The 16,514-nt window shown below is 51.3% G+C and overlaps 6 protein-coding genes across 6 annotated transcripts; 2 read left to right on the top strand and 4 right to left on the bottom strand.

The window, feature by feature from the left end:
• Window positions 1–965: 965 nt before the first annotated feature.
• Window positions 966–2,983, bottom strand: M406DRAFT_38046 (uncharacterized protein; the record flags this gene model as incomplete). The annotated part of the gene is made up of 5 exons (XM_040924046.1): window positions 966–1,114; window positions 1,179–1,518; window positions 1,822–2,372; window positions 2,434–2,786; window positions 2,859–2,983. 5 exons carry the CDS (start codon window positions 2,981–2,983, stop codon window positions 966–968), a joined length of 1,518 nt encoding a protein of 505 aa, XP_040777585.1.
• A 1,812-nt stretch (window positions 2,984–4,795) lies between these two features.
• On the bottom strand, window positions 4,796–5,462 carry M406DRAFT_289956 (acyl-CoA N-acyltransferase; the record flags this gene model as incomplete). The annotated part of the gene is made up of 1 exon (XM_040918880.1): window positions 4,796–5,462. One exon carries the CDS (start codon window positions 5,460–5,462, stop codon window positions 4,899–4,901), a length of 564 nt encoding a protein of 187 aa, XP_040776690.1. The 3' UTR covers window positions 4,796–4,898.
• A 659-nt stretch (window positions 5,463–6,121) lies between these two features.
• On the bottom strand, window positions 6,122–7,783 carry M406DRAFT_345986 (PLP-dependent transferase; the record flags this gene model as incomplete). Its single annotated transcript, XM_040922134.1, has 3 exons — window positions 6,122–6,843; window positions 6,910–7,627; window positions 7,679–7,783. The coding sequence occupies 3 exons, from the start codon at window positions 7,781–7,783 to the stop codon at window positions 6,176–6,178; spliced, it is 1,491 nt and encodes a 496-aa protein (XP_040776691.1). The 3' UTR covers window positions 6,122–6,175.
• An 847-nt stretch (window positions 7,784–8,630) lies between these two features.
• Window positions 8,631–9,683, bottom strand: M406DRAFT_289961 (proline-specific peptidase; the record flags this gene model as incomplete). Its single annotated transcript, XM_040918881.1, has 2 exons — window positions 8,952–9,683; window positions 8,631–8,883 (listed from the first exon to the last, which is right to left on the bottom strand). The coding sequence occupies exons 1-2, from the start codon at window positions 9,608–9,610 to the stop codon at window positions 8,631–8,633; spliced, it is 912 nt and encodes a 303-aa protein (XP_040776692.1). The 5' UTR covers window positions 9,611–9,683.
• Window positions 9,684–10,363: 680 nt separating this feature from the next.
• Window positions 10,364–12,487, top strand: M406DRAFT_339099 (amino acid transporter; the record flags this gene model as incomplete). The annotated part of the gene is made up of 12 exons (XM_040921419.1): window positions 10,364–10,468; window positions 10,527–10,597; window positions 10,733–10,822; window positions 10,884–10,910; window positions 10,973–11,028; window positions 11,084–11,458; window positions 11,521–11,540; window positions 11,600–11,709; window positions 11,746–11,749; window positions 11,785–11,913; window positions 12,011–12,202; window positions 12,266–12,487. The coding sequence occupies 12 exons, from the start codon at window positions 10,364–10,366 to the stop codon at window positions 12,485–12,487; spliced, it is 1,401 nt and encodes a 466-aa protein (XP_040776693.1).
• Window positions 12,488–14,322: 1,835 nt separating this feature from the next.
• On the top strand, window positions 14,323–15,825 carry M406DRAFT_68152 (uncharacterized protein; the record flags this gene model as incomplete). The annotated part of the gene is made up of 1 exon (XM_040925148.1): window positions 14,323–15,825. The coding sequence occupies one exon, from the start codon at window positions 14,323–14,325 to the stop codon at window positions 15,823–15,825; it is 1,503 nt and encodes a 500-aa protein (XP_040776694.1).
• Between the last annotated feature and the right edge of the window lie 689 nt (window positions 15,826–16,514).

Genomic DNA, 16,514 nt, shown 5'->3' on the forward strand with positions numbered 1-16,514 from the left:
CTCGGATCTGCCACCGCGTTCTTCAGGTAGGTGGGGTTGCGAGTGTCGCCAGACGATCGACTGAAGGAGCCGTATCGGTGCTTTGTTCGGCCGCAACGCCGAGAGCAGTCGGAAACGAAGAGGTCGAAAGGTTCAAAGTGCAAGTGCCAGGTCGTTTGGCTCTCTCTTGTTGAAGGATTGTGGTCAAACTCCTTCACCTCGGCCACGTTGGTTCTGACGGGGCACAGCAAGAATGTCGATGAGTTGTCGATGAGGTTGCGAACACCGTCGAAACTGTTTGACTGATAATGGCGATGATTGTACCGTCTTCTTTGGAAATTCTGCGTTTGCCAGTTGGAAAAAGTTGACCTATCTCAAGAAGCTTGACAATGCTTTGAGAAGAGGGTTGGAAACTGTTTCACACGGAGGCTGGCTTCGTTGCCTTCTTGGTTGTGTGTGCCTTAGGGCTTGATCAAGTGTCGTGTCCTACCAAGCACAATAAGGCACTACCCCTTGCTTACTTACAGTGCTCTCATCCTGACATCGAGCTGCAAAGACCAACAACCTCCAGTCAAGTGACCTCCGCCTTGAGGAGCCAGGAATCCTCAACGTGCCGCCTTCTGCAGTCATGTACATGAACATCAGCTCCCGGGGTAGCTTTATTAGCTGGGCAGCCAGGGAGGAACAGGTAGCACTCTTCGTCTCTGTCTCGTCTTCTTGGTGTGGGCAAAGTGCTCCATCCATTCTGGTCTTGTCCCATGTGTACTACTACTCATGTGCTTTCCTGAGTGCACTCCTAGACATCGCCATCACTTAGCAGCCTGCCCAGCTTCTCTTGCACATGGGGATAACTTCCCAAAGACTGTCCATGGTGCAAACCACCCTCAGAGGGCACTTGGATCCCACAAGCGCCAGAAATCAAGCATAAATGAACTGACAACTCAGATGCTGCAAACAATCAATTCAAGCCTCATCAACACCCGACCTTATTCCTCAGAGTCCAACTTTGCAATCTGCTTGTTCTTCTCAACATCTGCCATCTGTTCGTGTATCCGGCCAAATTGCCACTCTGGAAGAGTGATGCCCGTCTGCTCATTGATAGTCGTCATGAGGGGAGGAAGCATTTGATATATATCTGGTCATGAAGTTGATTAGTATTCAGATTCCGCAGTTGGTGCGTACCTCAAGAATCAGCTCACCGCGCATAGTCTCCGTACTACTCGACGAGCCACCCTCGCGACCCCGTGCGCCAGTGGTCCAAACGGAGATCTTGGGCTGGAGCCCGCGGATGGCGTTGGCGTTGGCATTGGCAAGCTCGATATAGGTGCCATCCTTGATCATCAAGTACTGCAGAAGACCAGGAGGCCCGCCCAAGGCGTCAGCCATCCTGCCGTACGCAGTGGCCATCGCGGCCATACCCTCTGCTTCCTTCAGCAGGCTCTGCGATTGAGCCTCGGCCTCTTTGATGGAGGCATAGTTGCCAGCATCAGCGTCACACCGCGTTCTATATGCATTGGCATCCGCAGTCTGCTTGGCGGCCTCGAGACCTGCCTTGGCCTCTGCCAGCGTCTTGTACGCACCGGCGTCGGCGCTCTTGTTGGCTGCATAATTAGCAGCGTCTGCACCCGTCTTCGTCTTGCACGCCTCGGCATCTGCAGTCTGCTTGGCCGCCTCGAGCTCTGCATGCGCCTCCGTCTCCAGCTTGTACGCTCGGGCGTCAGCGCCCGCCTTGGCGTCGACCTGCATCTGATACGCCTTGGCCTCGGCACCCGTCCGCGTCTCGTACGCCTGGGCATCCGCAGACTGGTTGGCGGCCTTGGCCTCGGCTTCTGTCTCGTACACGCGGGCGTCTGCGCTTGCCTTGGCCGCAGCCTGGGTCTCATACGCCTTCGCATCGGCCGCCTGCTGCTTTGCCTCGCGGGCAATCGTGGCCTTGACGACATCATGGGCGCGCAGGCGCTCCATCTCGGCAGCGGCACGCTTGACCCCCACCTCGCGCTTGAGCTCCTCGTCTCTGGACTCAGTGGCGCGTGCGGCCACGATCTTGGCGATGTCAACGTTCTGGCTGAGGACGGTCTTGCGCGTGGCGAGTTTGGCTTCGGCGGCTGCTCTGTCGCTGTCCCGCTCCGTCTTCTGCACCGCCGTCTCGGCGTTGATCTTGGCAATCTCTCGCTCCTGCTCGCCTTTGCGCTTCGCCTCGCCGACGTTGCCGAGCAGCTGTGCCTCGGCTACGTCGACGCGGGCCTGGTTTGTAGCGCCCTCGTGGGCCTTGCGCGCCAGGGACTCGAAGTAGTTGCTCTCGGGGGCATCACGCAGCTCCTTGACGTTCGCGTTATAGATTTTCAGGCCGAACTGGTCCAGCTCGCTTTGGATGTTTCGGAAGATTCGGCGCTCTGCGACCTGTCAGTTAGTAATATCTTTATTTCTCACAACATGAAAGATCAACGCACGTACTAAACTCCTCACGCTCCGTGAATATCTCTTCCATGGTCATGGACGACACGAGCACACGAGTCTCGCCTTCGATGATACCCTTGATGATGTTTTGCAGGAATGAGTTGGTCTTCTGATCAGATGTCCTTGAGCTACCACTCGTTAGCAGCATCGCATATTTCATCAAAGAATCATCGCGGACATAGTCTTCCTGGGCTTCGCCGTTGACTTGACTCTGTACATTTCGAGAGCCCGACGAATTTGCGCCCCTGGCATCGACATCGGGCCCGACTGTGAACACGACAGGGAGGAGGAACTGCAACTTCTCTTTGGTCATGGCCTGGAGATCAATGGCATAGTCGTGAGGTTGCACGCTGAGGTAAAGGCCGGATGTCAACATGCCGGAGATGAGTAGAAGGGGGACTTGCAAGCAGCTTGCATATTACCTGAAGCGGATGTATCTTTGAAGTGGCCATATGACGGCCGACTTGCATATTCGGACAGTACTGATCCCTACGCCAGTGATGGCGAGGTACTCATTCGGTGCCGAGATTTTGTAAAAGGGCGGCATGAGGTTGACCTGTATTAGCAAATCTCGACATGGAGTTCTTCGACGTAAATGAATGTATCCTGACGTGCGTACTAGGTAATGTTGACAATCGTAAGGAGGAGCTCGTTGATGGTAAAGTGGCCCCTTACATACCCTGCCAAGGCTGGAAAGCCAGGAACGAAGCGGCCCTCTTATATAAGTACCCGAAGAAACATTTCGTATCGGTAGGCTCGGTACGCTATACTAAGTCCAGTAGCATTTCATATGAGAAGGGGCAAGCACGTATAGAGACAGAGAAGAAGAAGAACGACGTACCAGCAATTCACAGCCAGCGAGCGTCTCTCTGGCTGCATTCTCCATGAATATCAGTGCAAAGTAGGCAGAAAATGCAAATATCTTCTGGCCGGTGCGTCATACTGGTAGTGGGCTACGAGTCTAAACACGGCTTTCAGCCACTACCTTCGCCATTCATCAAAGCTATCACCTGGCAGCTCTTCGCGCGTTTCTCATGTTTTAATTCGTCTCTTCTTGCTCTAGTTCACTTAGAAGGTGTCACAAAGCTCAAGCATTTTCTAACGAGACAAATGGGCAGCGCACTAAGCAACGAATACTCTGAGCTTCTCAACATATCTGAATCCTCGAAACGACCTAAGGGAGCTCCAGGTGTACTTAAACTCGATCACATGGCTCGAATATTCTCCTAAAATATACGTTGGCGAGTCTAAAACATATAGAGCCCGCTCTAAGATCATCTTAACCTACTTGAGTGCTGAAGCATGCGCTGATGACGAGGCCAGTGGACTACTAGAGATCCGGCTGGAGCTATCGACACATGGACCACACAAGTGACGTCTATACCCTAAGCCATCTGCCAAGATCCCTTTACTATAAGAAACCTGTCGCGCCGCCGCGCGCACAGGAGATATCTTTGTGATCTCCAAGCTGGCGCTTATCGGTCGCGTGCAACAAGGCTTATCTCTGGGGTGGAAAAAAGGAACTTCATGTACAATGTCGTGCGAACGATATGGAAGCGCATCCAGACGAATCCGTCAGACCTTAGAGCCTCCTCCACCTTACACTACGACAAGTCCGACTCAGTTCTCAGGACCCTTCGTCGCTACCTCGACGTCACCATCCATAAGGGACGCGAGTCTTGCTCAAGCAGTCGACCGAACCTCTCAACAGATCATCGAAGCTCACGGATCACAGTTGAGGCGCGCAATGCAGGAGGATGAAGACCTGGTACAGGACATGATCGTGCTTGTCAAAGAGTTCCTGGATGATGTCTGCAAACACCGTCCGATGAGCCGAGGGAAGAGCTTAGCCCGAGGAGAAAATACGTCCGAGTTGTATCTTGCGCCTGAGGAGGCTGTCCCCTTCCCACATGGCTGGGCACTCGCCGGCATGGATCTGAGGCGGGAAGATAATGTCTACGTCAAAGAATCGAGGGTAGTCCACCACCGCTGCTACCTGGTGAATACCGAAGAAAAGAGCCCCACACAGGCAGCGCATGACTACCAAATTGGTTCAAATCAGGAACATGAGTTAAACCGTGGTGACAAAGAGGAAGTGCAGGGCCTGTTATGGTGGAAAGACTCGGCTCGAGCCCATCACGTGGCTCGTCGTCTAGCTGCAGAATTCGAAGCTATACCACGCCCGATATTATCCGACACCAAGAGTACAGGCGGACCAGTGCGTGATGTCAAAGTGGAGGCAAACACCGTCCCCAGAAACGTGGCGGCATCAACACGTGCCGAGGAGTTGACCTTTCGACGACAGAACGAGATGGGATTATGGGAGAGCACATCAGGATGGACCATCGTCATCACTTGTAAATTCAAGTACGGACCTCTACTTCATTGCTCATGAGTCTATAAGAAGTAAAAGACAGGGAAAACAGTCGAGGAGCTGGGACGGTGAGAGCCGAATACAAATCTCAAACCAACTGCTTCCTCAAAACTTTGAAATACAAGTCTTGTCTTAACGCTCCAGCCCTTCCATTCGGCAGGTGATCATACGGGAACGGGCGCGTCTCGCCCTCGACCACCTTGTAGCCTCGCCTCTCATACCACGCCAGCAACTCAGCCCTCGACCAGACAACATTCATCTCCATGGCCGTGATGCCCATCTCGTCCCTCGCACACCTCTCCGCCTCCGCGAGCACCCTGCGACCGATTCCTCCGTTCTGCAATTTCGGATTCACAGCGAAGAGGCCCAGCGTCGCTGATTCGCTCGACCCCTCGAGAGCAGTGACCTCGCAACACGCCAAGGGCTCAGAGCCCGCGGGCGAGGAAGCCGCCGCAAAAGTAATCAGGACTCTTCCGTGGGGCTGGTTGATCTTGGCGAGCAGGCCTGGTTCATCGATGCGGTCGTCTACCACGAGATCAGCCTCGGTGGTCCAGCCTTCCCTGCTGGCCTCGCCGCGGTATGCAGATTGGACGAGCTTGAGCAGCGATGGCACATCGGATGGTGTTGCTTTGCGGAAGGATAAGTCGCTCATGGTGGGCTTGTGGCAGGAGATATTTTATCAAGGAGAGGCTGTTGCTTTGTTGCTGTCTGGGACGCAAAAGTGATAATAGAATAGAGAATATGAGAGGGGAGTTGTTGTAATTATGAGTTGGTTGCAGAGCTTTTGTGGTGGGTTGTCTTGGTCGTGGCTGGCTACACAGTCAGTCGTGCTTTCATCATATGTTGCGCGAAGCCTTGCGCATCTGCGCGCTGCGTCAGCCTTGAGTTGGAAAAAATGCTGGACCAGCTGGGGAGATCATTGAACACGGCAATGACTCCACTTGTTGCCGAGATCCTGCAAATTTAGCACTGCTATGAGCAAGATCTCTCAGGCGCTAATTAAATAAGTAGAGAGTGGATCTCGGCGCTCGGCATCGATTTATCATTTACTGATTCACACGATAATAAAGGTGCTATGTGTGGCCGTCGAAGGATGAGAATCTCAACTCTCGATTGGCTTGGGGAGAAAGGAAAATGAATAGGGACTTGTGGCAACAGACTTGGAGTAACCCTTATACTCACTTGTATTCACTTGACTCCATAATTTGTGTAAAGTGTTGGTAATGATCAAGACAGTCTCTCGTATATACAGACCATACTTTTTTCTTTCTTCAAGGTACACGAGTTCAGGTGTGGCTTCATATATTTAATGCTGAAATCGACGTCTTATTCCTATTGCGGTTGACTTCATTTACTTACTTACAATTATTTGACCTCATCAGGTGGCGTTCTAGACAATCGATCCAACACCCCTACCACGATGGGGACGTCTTTTTCGACATCGACCCGCCAGCTGCTTACAGCAATCCGTGTAGCCTTCTGGCCTGCCCAGCTGGTCCCACTGACATACAACTCGCGCGTCCGGTTGATCCTCTCCGTCAGCACGTTGTTGTACTCGGGCCTCCGATCACGGAACAGGACAACCATCCACGTGCATTTCAGCCCGGCATCGGTTGGGAGTAGCTCGTAATGCTGATGGCTCTCGATGAAAGCTGCAACTTTCCTGCCTAGTTCGATCATCCGGCAGATTATCTTCTGCAAGCCGTCCCTTCCCTCGCTGAGCAGGACGGCGTACAGTGGAAGGGCACGAAATCTGCGTGAGTTTTCCAGGCCTATGTTGAGGGGACTCTGTATGCTCTGGTGGGCGGAGGACGGCGTGGATGATGTGAGGTATGCGGCATTGGGGTTCTGAAAGACTTGCTCCTGGATAGTAGCATCACGACAGAAGAAAAAGCCTGCGTCGTAGGGCACATTGAACAATTTGTGCCCGTCTCCTGTGATGCTGTCGGCGAGCTCGAGACCTTCAACACCGCTGATCTGATGCTGATATTGTGGGTCTTCTTGTGGAAGGATCCTGGCGAGGAGGCCGAATGCTGGGTAGAGTCCGTCAGCTTGTTTAAACGTTTGGAATTGCATAGATTGTCAAGATGGTGACATACCACCATCGACATGTATCCATGCTTTGAACTTGTCGGCCAGCTCTCTGAGCTTTATCATGTCGCCCTGACCACAGGTTGCAAACCGTCCGGTATTAACCTCTCCAGCACTGACGGCAATGATGGATGCCACTCCCTCTCGCTGGAGCTCCTGCTCCACTGCACGCATATCAAGTCTCCACGGCTCCTCCTCGCTGAACCGCAGCTCTTTGACAGCTGAACACCCCAGGCCCACCACGCTCGCCGCCTTGGAGAGCGAGCTATGACCCATACTCGTCAGAACTTGAATCTCCTGGATGCCCGCCTCTCGACAAGCAGCCAAAAGACCCAACTCCGAGACTCCTCGTCCCGTGGGGTTGCGTCTTCGTATGACCGCCTCCCTCCCGCAAGCTAAGCCCAGGATGTTGCTCGCCGTGGCACCAGTCGTGATGGTCCGCCCCGGCCAGCTCTGTGGAGGGCCGAGGCGCAAGAGGCCAATGAGGATCTCCAAAGCGGCATTTTCTACCTCAGTAGAGATGCTCTGCCCGGGAAGGTGAACCTGCACGTTCTGGTCGAGTGCTGAGACGATGTTGTCGGCGACCTCGGCGATCGGAAGACTGGAGCCAGTGACGAAGCCATAGTACCGCCCAGAGAGGTTCTGGCCGTTGAGCCCAGGGACCACATCGTTCAGAAGGTGGTTCAGCGTTGCATCACGCCCTATGCCATGTCCTTGCGGGAAACCCTGAACAAGACTTCGTCGTGCCGCTTCGTAATCGACAGGCTTGGGCAAAACTCGATCGTCCCGCAGCCGAGAGTCAACGGTCTGCCGAAGCCGACCGTACGATTCGCGGAGAAAGGTGTCATCTGACGACTGTGGCTTCTGTTCTGTCTCAGGCATGACGGGACGATCAGCAGGCTTGACTATTTGTTGTTCTGGTACTACCTTGTCCTGCTTGTGGTAAGAAAGGAGTCAGCACCAAAGCATGCCACGACTCATCTATGCAATACTGGTGCGTGGAGCATTACAGGGCTATCCCCTGCACAACCCCACCGTATGTAAAGGAGCTAGATTTGTACTCAGCAAAAGCGCGGCCGCTTGGCAGTTTATTAACATGAATAGTTTATGACATGAATAATAAACAATTACTGCCTCAAAATTGACACGATCTTTACTAACATTAACTTATGAATTATTATTTGATAAAATCTAAGAATATCGTCTTGAATCCTATATTCTTTATAAAGTATTCTTTTGTTATATTCCTTTCTTATCTTGAATAGGTTTACTCTTGTGGATAGTCTCAAGCCTTGCATTGGTCGCAGGTAATTATCAAAAATATTGCATCTCTCGAGTGCATGCGTCAGGCTTGGATCTTGCCACAGAGTCCAGCTACGGGTTTCTATCGCAACGTTCTAGTCATAGTAGAAAAATTTGCAGCCAACCAGTACAGCGATCCTGTTCTGTATCTGCTGCTAGGATGGTCACCTCACTGGCGTGCGTACGCGATGGAACAGCACTAGGTACGTGCGGTTGAGACCAGTGTAGAATTCCTTCACACAGTTTCAGGTCTCAGGAGGAGCCATGTGAGGCTATGTTCGCCACTTGAGCTGAGACCTTCAGGCTACAGTAGCAGAGTAATACCGTCACTGCATATATAATGCTGTGGTCAGCCTCCAATGATACGAGGTGGCAAATGACTTATCCTATCTAGGAAATCCATGGCATGATGCTCATTGTCCATTGCTTATTCTTCAAGGAAGGGCCCCAAAACTTTTATGTACTTCTCCCGCTGGTCAACATGGGAAAAGTGCGCCGCATTATCCAGTGTAATCCACTTCACCTTCTCGATATGGTCGAAGAATGGTTGCATTGCCACGTCTTGAGCCTCGTCTTCCGTCCCATTGATAAGCAACGTTTTAACTTTGATATTGGGTAGATCCGGGATACAAGTCCAATCGCGAAGCGAGCCTGAAATGTAGAGCTCGCTTGGCCCATACCTTTGCTCATAGTTAACTTGTTGTCTGCAGGAAGAAAGCGAAGAGCTAAGAAAACAGAAGAAGCTTACATTGTACCGTACGTAGTAGGGTCCTTTGCAAACCACTCGAGTGCAGCTTGGACTTCTGGCGCTGGCCATGGTCTGGCAAGGCTCAGGTGCCTCTTGTAGAAGACTTCGACAGCCGCCTCATACTCAGGGGTCTCGAACTCCTTGGTCTCTTCAGCGCGATCCAGAACAGCCTGGACATCATCAGGCAGCTGCTTTCGCAAGGCTGTCATCGCTTCTCGCCATACATCCATGCTTGCTAAGCTATTGGAGATAACCAGACGATGGAGGTTAGACGGACTCGGCAATGCAGCTGCCCATACCGCAGCTAGCATACCACCCCATGAATGGCCATAGATGTTGATGGGCCGGCCTTTCAGGCCTAGATGAGAGATGAGGTTGTCAAGCTCCTTGCTAAACAAGTCAACTGTCCAGAAACCCTCATCACCAGATTTATCGGCCAAATGTGTTGACAGCCCGTTTCCAATCTGATCGTAGAAGATGACTGGCATCGAAGATGCGAGATCAGCCAGAGGGAGCAGATAGTCATGGCATGCACCTGGTCCGCCGTGGAGTATAATCAAGGGAGTTGCGGGTTTGGTTAGATCCCCAAAAACCTTGTACCAAGTCTGGCAGGGCTCAGAGAGACCGTCCACCTTGAAAGTAGCATATCCGGTCGTCATGATGGCGATTCATTCGGTGGCGCTAGATTCAGCAAGGCAGAATAGTAGCTGTTTGGTGAACGAGAAGAGCTAGAGAAGATCTTTGAGAGGACAAGGACCGAGATAATGGTGACAACCTTGGAAATGAATAATGTCAGCTTATGTAGTGTCATTTTTTGGTATAATAATACATGGGGTTTGACCAACTGCATTCTACTTGCATGCGTATTCGGCGAGCGAGGACCCGATACTCCCTCTCGTACCATAGTACACCCCTCCTGGAGCCTCCATCCCAAAGTCCCATTGAACCCCACCCAACGGCGGCTTGCAAACAGCACCCCGCCAACCACCACCTATGTACTACCGGCCCCCACTCGCTATCGCACACTACGACCTACCATAGTACTGTACCACATTATGTCGTTGGCATGGGGATGTGAATCCTTTGACTACACATGCAGCGGGACGATACAGTAGTGAATGTAACCTGGGCAAATGCTGCCACTAACGGGCGCAATAACTCCTGGGCCAAAGTACGAACGGAATTTCGGCACATTGATACCAGCTAAATAACCTGCTCAACGAGGCAAAAGGCTCTGTGTCGCATGAAGGGATGAGCTTTGGTGTGCAAACTGGAACTAGAAAGCTTTCATTATCTGCTGGTTCCCACCTGCACGTGGTATTCAAGTGACATAACGAGAGTCTCCCCGTTCGACAGGCCTAACAGCGCCAGAAATCCCTTAATCAACCAGAAGGACCGCACGTTGGCAGGCAATGTCGGAAATAGAGCTCCAGCACCCAGTCGCCAGTACTGTGGCCGTGGATGACAAAGAATACAGCAAAGATGATAAAGATCTGATTGCGCTGGGCAAGAAACCCGTATTAAAGGCAAGTCTGTCTGTATGACTCAATGGCATCGTCTTCTGATATTGAATAGCGCAACTTTGGTTTTACGTCCATCCTGGGCTTCTCCTGCACAGTGTTGATCACTTGGGAGGGAATATTAATGTTCGTACATGCGGGGACAATCCAAATCATGTTGACACAAAGCTAAACAGTACGCAGTGTCTCGACAAACAGCCTTGAAAAGTGTGTTGTCCTCTACTAACCATCCCTTGTCCTCCGACCGCGAACAAAATATAGTGGCGGCCCAGCTGGCGTCATCTGGGGCTACCTCATAGTATGGATCGGCACATTGTCTGTTTTTGCGGTCTTGTCTGAACTGGCATCGATGTAAGTCGCTGCCCCTTGTTGTTATGTTTGATCAACTTGACTAAAGTAATATCACCAATAGGGCACCAACCGCCGGTGGTCAATATCAGTAAGCAATGATTGAAGTCGGCTCCTTCACCCTGTCATTCTTGCTGATATGTAGGTGTATAGTTGGGTTGCCATGTTAGCCCCCGATTCATCCAGGCGATTCTTGAGCTACATCACTGGTAAGCAAACGGCCTGTGCATCAATTTCGTCCCCGTGTGGCTAACCGGCTGTAAGGATGGATAACTTTCATAGGCTGGCAAGCAGTCACTGCGTCGGCCGCATATCTCATTGGGACCCTTCTGGAGGGCGTCATCATCATGTGCAATCCAGGTTACGTCCCCAAGCCGTACCAGGCCATGCTCTTCTGTTGGGTCATCCTGAGCTTCGCAGTGTTCATCAACACGGTTGCCACTAAGACGCTCGCCCATTTCGAAGGACTGATCTTGGTCCTGCACATTCTGGGCTTCTTCGCCATTCTGATACCGCTGGTGATACTCGGCCCCCACGGCGACGCGTTCATCTTCACGACTTTTGTGAATCTGGGCGCGTGGCCTACAGATGGTCTATCTTTCATGGTTGGCCTACCAGCCTCTGTATCTGCCCTCATTGGTAAGCCTGTTCATATGTAGGGGTCTTAGTGAAGAACTTGACTGACCTTGACTTTGCTGCAGGTGCCGACTCAGCCGTCCATGTAAGACATACTCGATTTGATACTAGACTTATTTATTCTAACATAGCGGCTTAAACTAGATGTCCGAGGAGATTCGAAATGCATCCAGGGTCGTTCCACGAGCCATCAACACCAGCGTATTGGTTAACGGCATTCTGGGGTTCGCAATGCTGCTCGCCTATCTTCTTTTGTCTCGGGAACCTCGATGATGTTCTGGACTCCGTAGACACGTTAGGATATATATCCATACCTATACGTGTTCCAGGTTGGGACCGGCTCGACTGCCGGAGCGGCTATCATGGGCATGATAGTGGTGGTCCTCAGCGTGTGCAGCACTGTGGGTGTCCTAGCATCGTCGTCCAGGATGGTCTGGTCCTTTTCAAGAGACCGCGGAGTTCCATTTTGGAAGCAATTCTCAAGGCACGAGACCCCTTTCTCCTCGCTGAGCCTGCGTGTGGATTGAGGTATTGACCAGACATATCCCTTCACAGCTCGATAAGCGTACATCCATCCCCATCTATACCGTCGCTTTCACCACGATAGTCTCCGTACTGCTCTCACTCATCACGCTCGGGTCGAGCGTCGCGTTCAACAACATTGTCAATCTGAGCGTAGTCGGCCTCTACTCGTCATACCTCCTCAGCTGCGGCCTGCTCCTGTTCCGCCGGCTGCAGAAGGACGGTGTCAAGTCATACAACCCACGCACTTCAAAGGTCGAGCCAGGCCTCATCCAGTGGGGACCATAGCGCATCCCTGGAGTCCTTGGAGTGCTAAACAACATTTTCGCCTGTGTATACCTGGCTGTGCTGTGGTTCTGGGCCTTCTGGCCCCCAGTGACCCCCGTTACACCTGCGACCATGAACTTCAGTCTCCTTACTTTTGGTGGCACGGTGCTATTTGCCGTTCTATGGTATGCCGTGAAAGGCAGGAAGGAATATCAAGGACCGATTGTGGAGGTGAAACTATGATCTACTTCTTTTGTTGCATAGTAGAGTACGCTTAAGGAATAAGCTGATATCTCTGCCCGCCGGTAGTGCGGAACTACGTGTAGGGGCTGAACCAATCCCATTGATTTTGTTATATGTTTCGTCAGCATATTGACCTACGCTCAGTAATGTGCATATTAAGCAGCTGCTTGGTAAGTAACGACTGTGAAAACAAAAATAGTTTTGGCACGAAACGCGATAAGTTCTGCGTACAGCTAGAATACTCCACCTATCACGTCTTCACGCTCGGGGCTACACCCAGTCCTATTCCCAAAGCAAAAGACCAATACCCCTCCTTCCAAATCTTCAGCCGGGACAGTGCACATATACACCCAACATTTTGTTCATGTGCCATGGCTTATAGTCGTTGCGCGCCTAGTTTGCGAACTGTTGGATGGCCAGATGATGCGGTGGATGCTGATGACATCGAGAGTATTTCCGATCGAATAGAATCGAGACAAGACCAAGTCCTGGACGAATGCATAGCGAAGGGTAGTTGGCTCACAGCGTCTGTCATTGAACTCAAACCTGCCTAGAGAATTTGCAATCAAGACAAGGGAGAAGGATAGTTGTCATTGTTGTTCTGTCTGAAATAAATCGAAAGGGTGAGCTACGCTTATAGCTGCACAACCTCAGAACCCACCCGTATTTCACATTTCACATCCTGAGGTCTACTGTACTACCTACCATCGTCAGTGATCTTTCATTCATATTCAAAATTCTCCCACTTTTGGTTCGAGCGACTTTAAAGCCTCGGTAGGCTGAATGGAAGCCCGAATGCCTCGGATCGCTCGAGAGGTCACTCGCTCGCACAACTTGATAGGGTATATACTGCTGACCCATATATTAAGCCTCGCAGTAGTTTATATTTATGCTTAAAATGTGCTGTAACTCAGCATTTCGTGCGGGAAAAAAACACTCTGCTGGGCAAGAAAAATGGCATATTGGCCTTCGTCAGATTAAGGATCCACCCCCTCATGTGTCTGCGATTGAGTTTAATATAGTCAAAACAGCAGCATTGCTCAAGCTGCTAGAAAAGGTATAGCTGTATCTATTGTCATGTCCTATAAGTACTTACCTATGGCAGCTGCTATAAAAGGTCCCATTTTGGGTGTGGAAGCCAGGGCTGCCAGGCACGGATCGACATCGACTCACTGGCTCGACTCACTAGCTGGCCAGCTAGTGAGTCACGCAAGAAGCTAAATGATTAGGCTTACACCACGTTGGTCACCAAGAAAAGAAGCTATCACCAGTGAATGCCTTTGGCACTCACAGCATTGCCAGCTCAAATAGAATTGTTGCTGAGGCACCCCTTCTTTCATAGTAGATAGAGGTGCCTCTGCATTTGAGCAAACATTTATACAATCCATCAATTTTCCTACCATTTGATGTTCCCCTACATGCTCTCCACAGGTACAGGATCTTGGTTCACAACCATGGTATCAAATTTCCACTAACATCACCCCGTTTTGGGGGCCGAAAATAGATTGTACCAATGGTGTAACGGCTTTCTGTCAGTCATGAGCCATGCAGGGGCAGATGAGATATCAGATCGGCATAGGAGGATGAGTCTAGACGAGAGCCGCTTTCTAGCTCGCGCGCCACCTTCCAAGGCTGCAGTTTAAAGTGTGGCTCGGACTTCCCATCAGATGACCTCGCAACCCGTTATCCCTGTAAGAGACTTTTCGCCCCGCGAGATTATCTTGTACAACGGGTAGAATAAAAGGGCGCGAGAATATCACTACCTTCGTGGTCAGCATGATTGTTCACAAGTCAAAGAGCATTGGGAACGTACGACGGGATCTGCAACAGCAAAGATGTCTGAATCTTTCTTTTCGTATACTGTCTCCCGGAAATATCCCTACAGGTGGTTCACACCAGTGGCTATTGCCCTGCTTGTCATAGTCACGGCTGTCATCTCGTTTGTCAATGTTATAACGACAGGGTACGAGCTCGTGGCCATATCGTCCAATACCCCAAACGACACGGTCCGGAACCCGCACTTGTATGGCGATCGCAAATGGCCGTCATGGATGACCAGTAAAGCACAGGCAACCTGTGCCGATGCCACGATTCCGCTCAATTCCGACGCTTTTACCAATAACAGCGCGTTCCCTTATACCTTGCAGAAAGTTTCGAGAGCCAACCGTGCCGGCACGACTGTCACCCTAGGCTCGCTTGTGTACCATGAGCAGCCTCTCATGGATTGCGACGTAAACTCGATCAATATTCAGGTGCTCGGCCGCTACACTCAAAACGCCCGTCAATCTGCCGTCTCCAAAGCTGGCGTGCTCATCCAAGCATATGCAACATGCTCCATCGACACCGACACGTCACCGACCGACTCGATGAGTGGTCCTACATATTTCGACCTCGTTGCATCATACAATCTCATCGACCCGACCGTGCCTCGCTTTCTGGCCCGCAACAATACTGCACAACCCAGCCTGTACTGGGGTGAGTCCCTTCTGCAGATGTACTGGATGGTTTTTGCGCGCAACTACCTCTTGGCCGCCGACGGCATCGTGGAGAACGATCTCTATAATGCAGTCATCACCCTGACACGGAGCGCCAACACGACCATCGGCACCGCCGCCGAAGTCGAGAGCCGAGATTTCTTTGACGTCTCCTGTTTTGTGGAGAATGGCAATTACTGCAACCACTCGAGTCTGCCAGTGCTGATGCAGAGCGATGGAGGAACCGGAACTCCGTACCCATCAATCTGGTCGTCTGTTGATATACTAGGCAAGGCCATGTGGTTCTCGGTCTTGACAGATCTCGGTCGCAACCAGACCGCCGTACCAAACATGCTCGTCGACCCAAGTTTGCTCGCCAACCTGACGTCCAACTACACCGCGGAGCTCGAGGCGTGGCCGACTCACCGCGATGGCATGAGAGTAACCACAGACCCCAACCTGGCGCAGGATTCATTTGATCCCAACGCCACGCCTCTGCCTGACTTAAACGCGACGCAGAGTACCTTCTCCATCAACTACCTTTGCCAGGTACCTCGGATCAAGTCCGGCGGCACATTATTCTTCACAGTACTCGTTGCTGATTTTGCGTTTCTGCATACAGCATGGACGGTACTCGTACTGCTTGTCGGGTTTACAATACAGCGCAAGGATCCCACACGCAACTTCTGCGAGGGTTGCCAAGAGGCTCTTCATACAGCCGTACCACCACATTCCCAACAAGATGCTTTTACGGGCAAAGTGGAGACACGGACGGCTGCTCAGGAGTCGGGTGACTCACTGAGCAATGACTACAAGGGATATGCAAGCATCACTCAGACGGAGGCACTATCACCCGTGGCATAGGGTCGCGTCGCGGACAAGTAATGACAGAAGTTTGGTAATAGGCGGCGCTAGGGCAACATCGCGAGGCTTAGGGTTGGCGCTCTGACTTTCGTGTCCGCGCCAGTGTGCCTAGGCAGAGTCTACCCGCATCGGCACACATGATTGTCAAAGTCAACAGATCATTAGTCTTAGGCTGAGAAAAGTTCGACGAATATAAATACGCAGCCCGGCTGCTTCCTAAATTCGAGATGGCCTTTTTTTTCCTTCTCTCTTCTCCCCAGGTAAGTCCGAAGGTGAGTCTTCCATCTACCCCCTCAATTTATCTACCGTATGACACCCACCTAACCTCGTCAACTTGTCCCCAATCTGCCTACCCTATGACCCCTATCTATTTACTATGTAGCATAACTACTTATCTGCCACTTAACGTGACACTCGCATCATTACCATTTATCTCCATGACCTATAAGTTTACGCAATCTGAAATGTCGATGGGTGGGCAGCATATAAACATACTGCTGTTCTCAGCATGATCCAGCTTCTCTATTTCTCCAGTGCCCAATCTATCTTCACAACTCATATCCACAATTCTTCATATCAGGCAATTTGGAACGTGGGCGGGTGGGTGACATATAATCATACGACATTCCATTTCGGCTTCTGTGCCATCCATGTTGCTATCTATCATTGCCACTTATTCTCACCAGATA

Source organism: Cryphonectria parasitica (genome assembly GCF_011745365.1).
Source record: "Cryphonectria parasitica EP155 unplaced genomic scaffold M406scaffold_4, whole genome shotgun sequence".
Classification (NCBI taxonomy): Eukaryota; Fungi; Ascomycota; class Sordariomycetes; order Diaporthales; family Cryphonectriaceae; genus Cryphonectria; species Cryphonectria parasitica.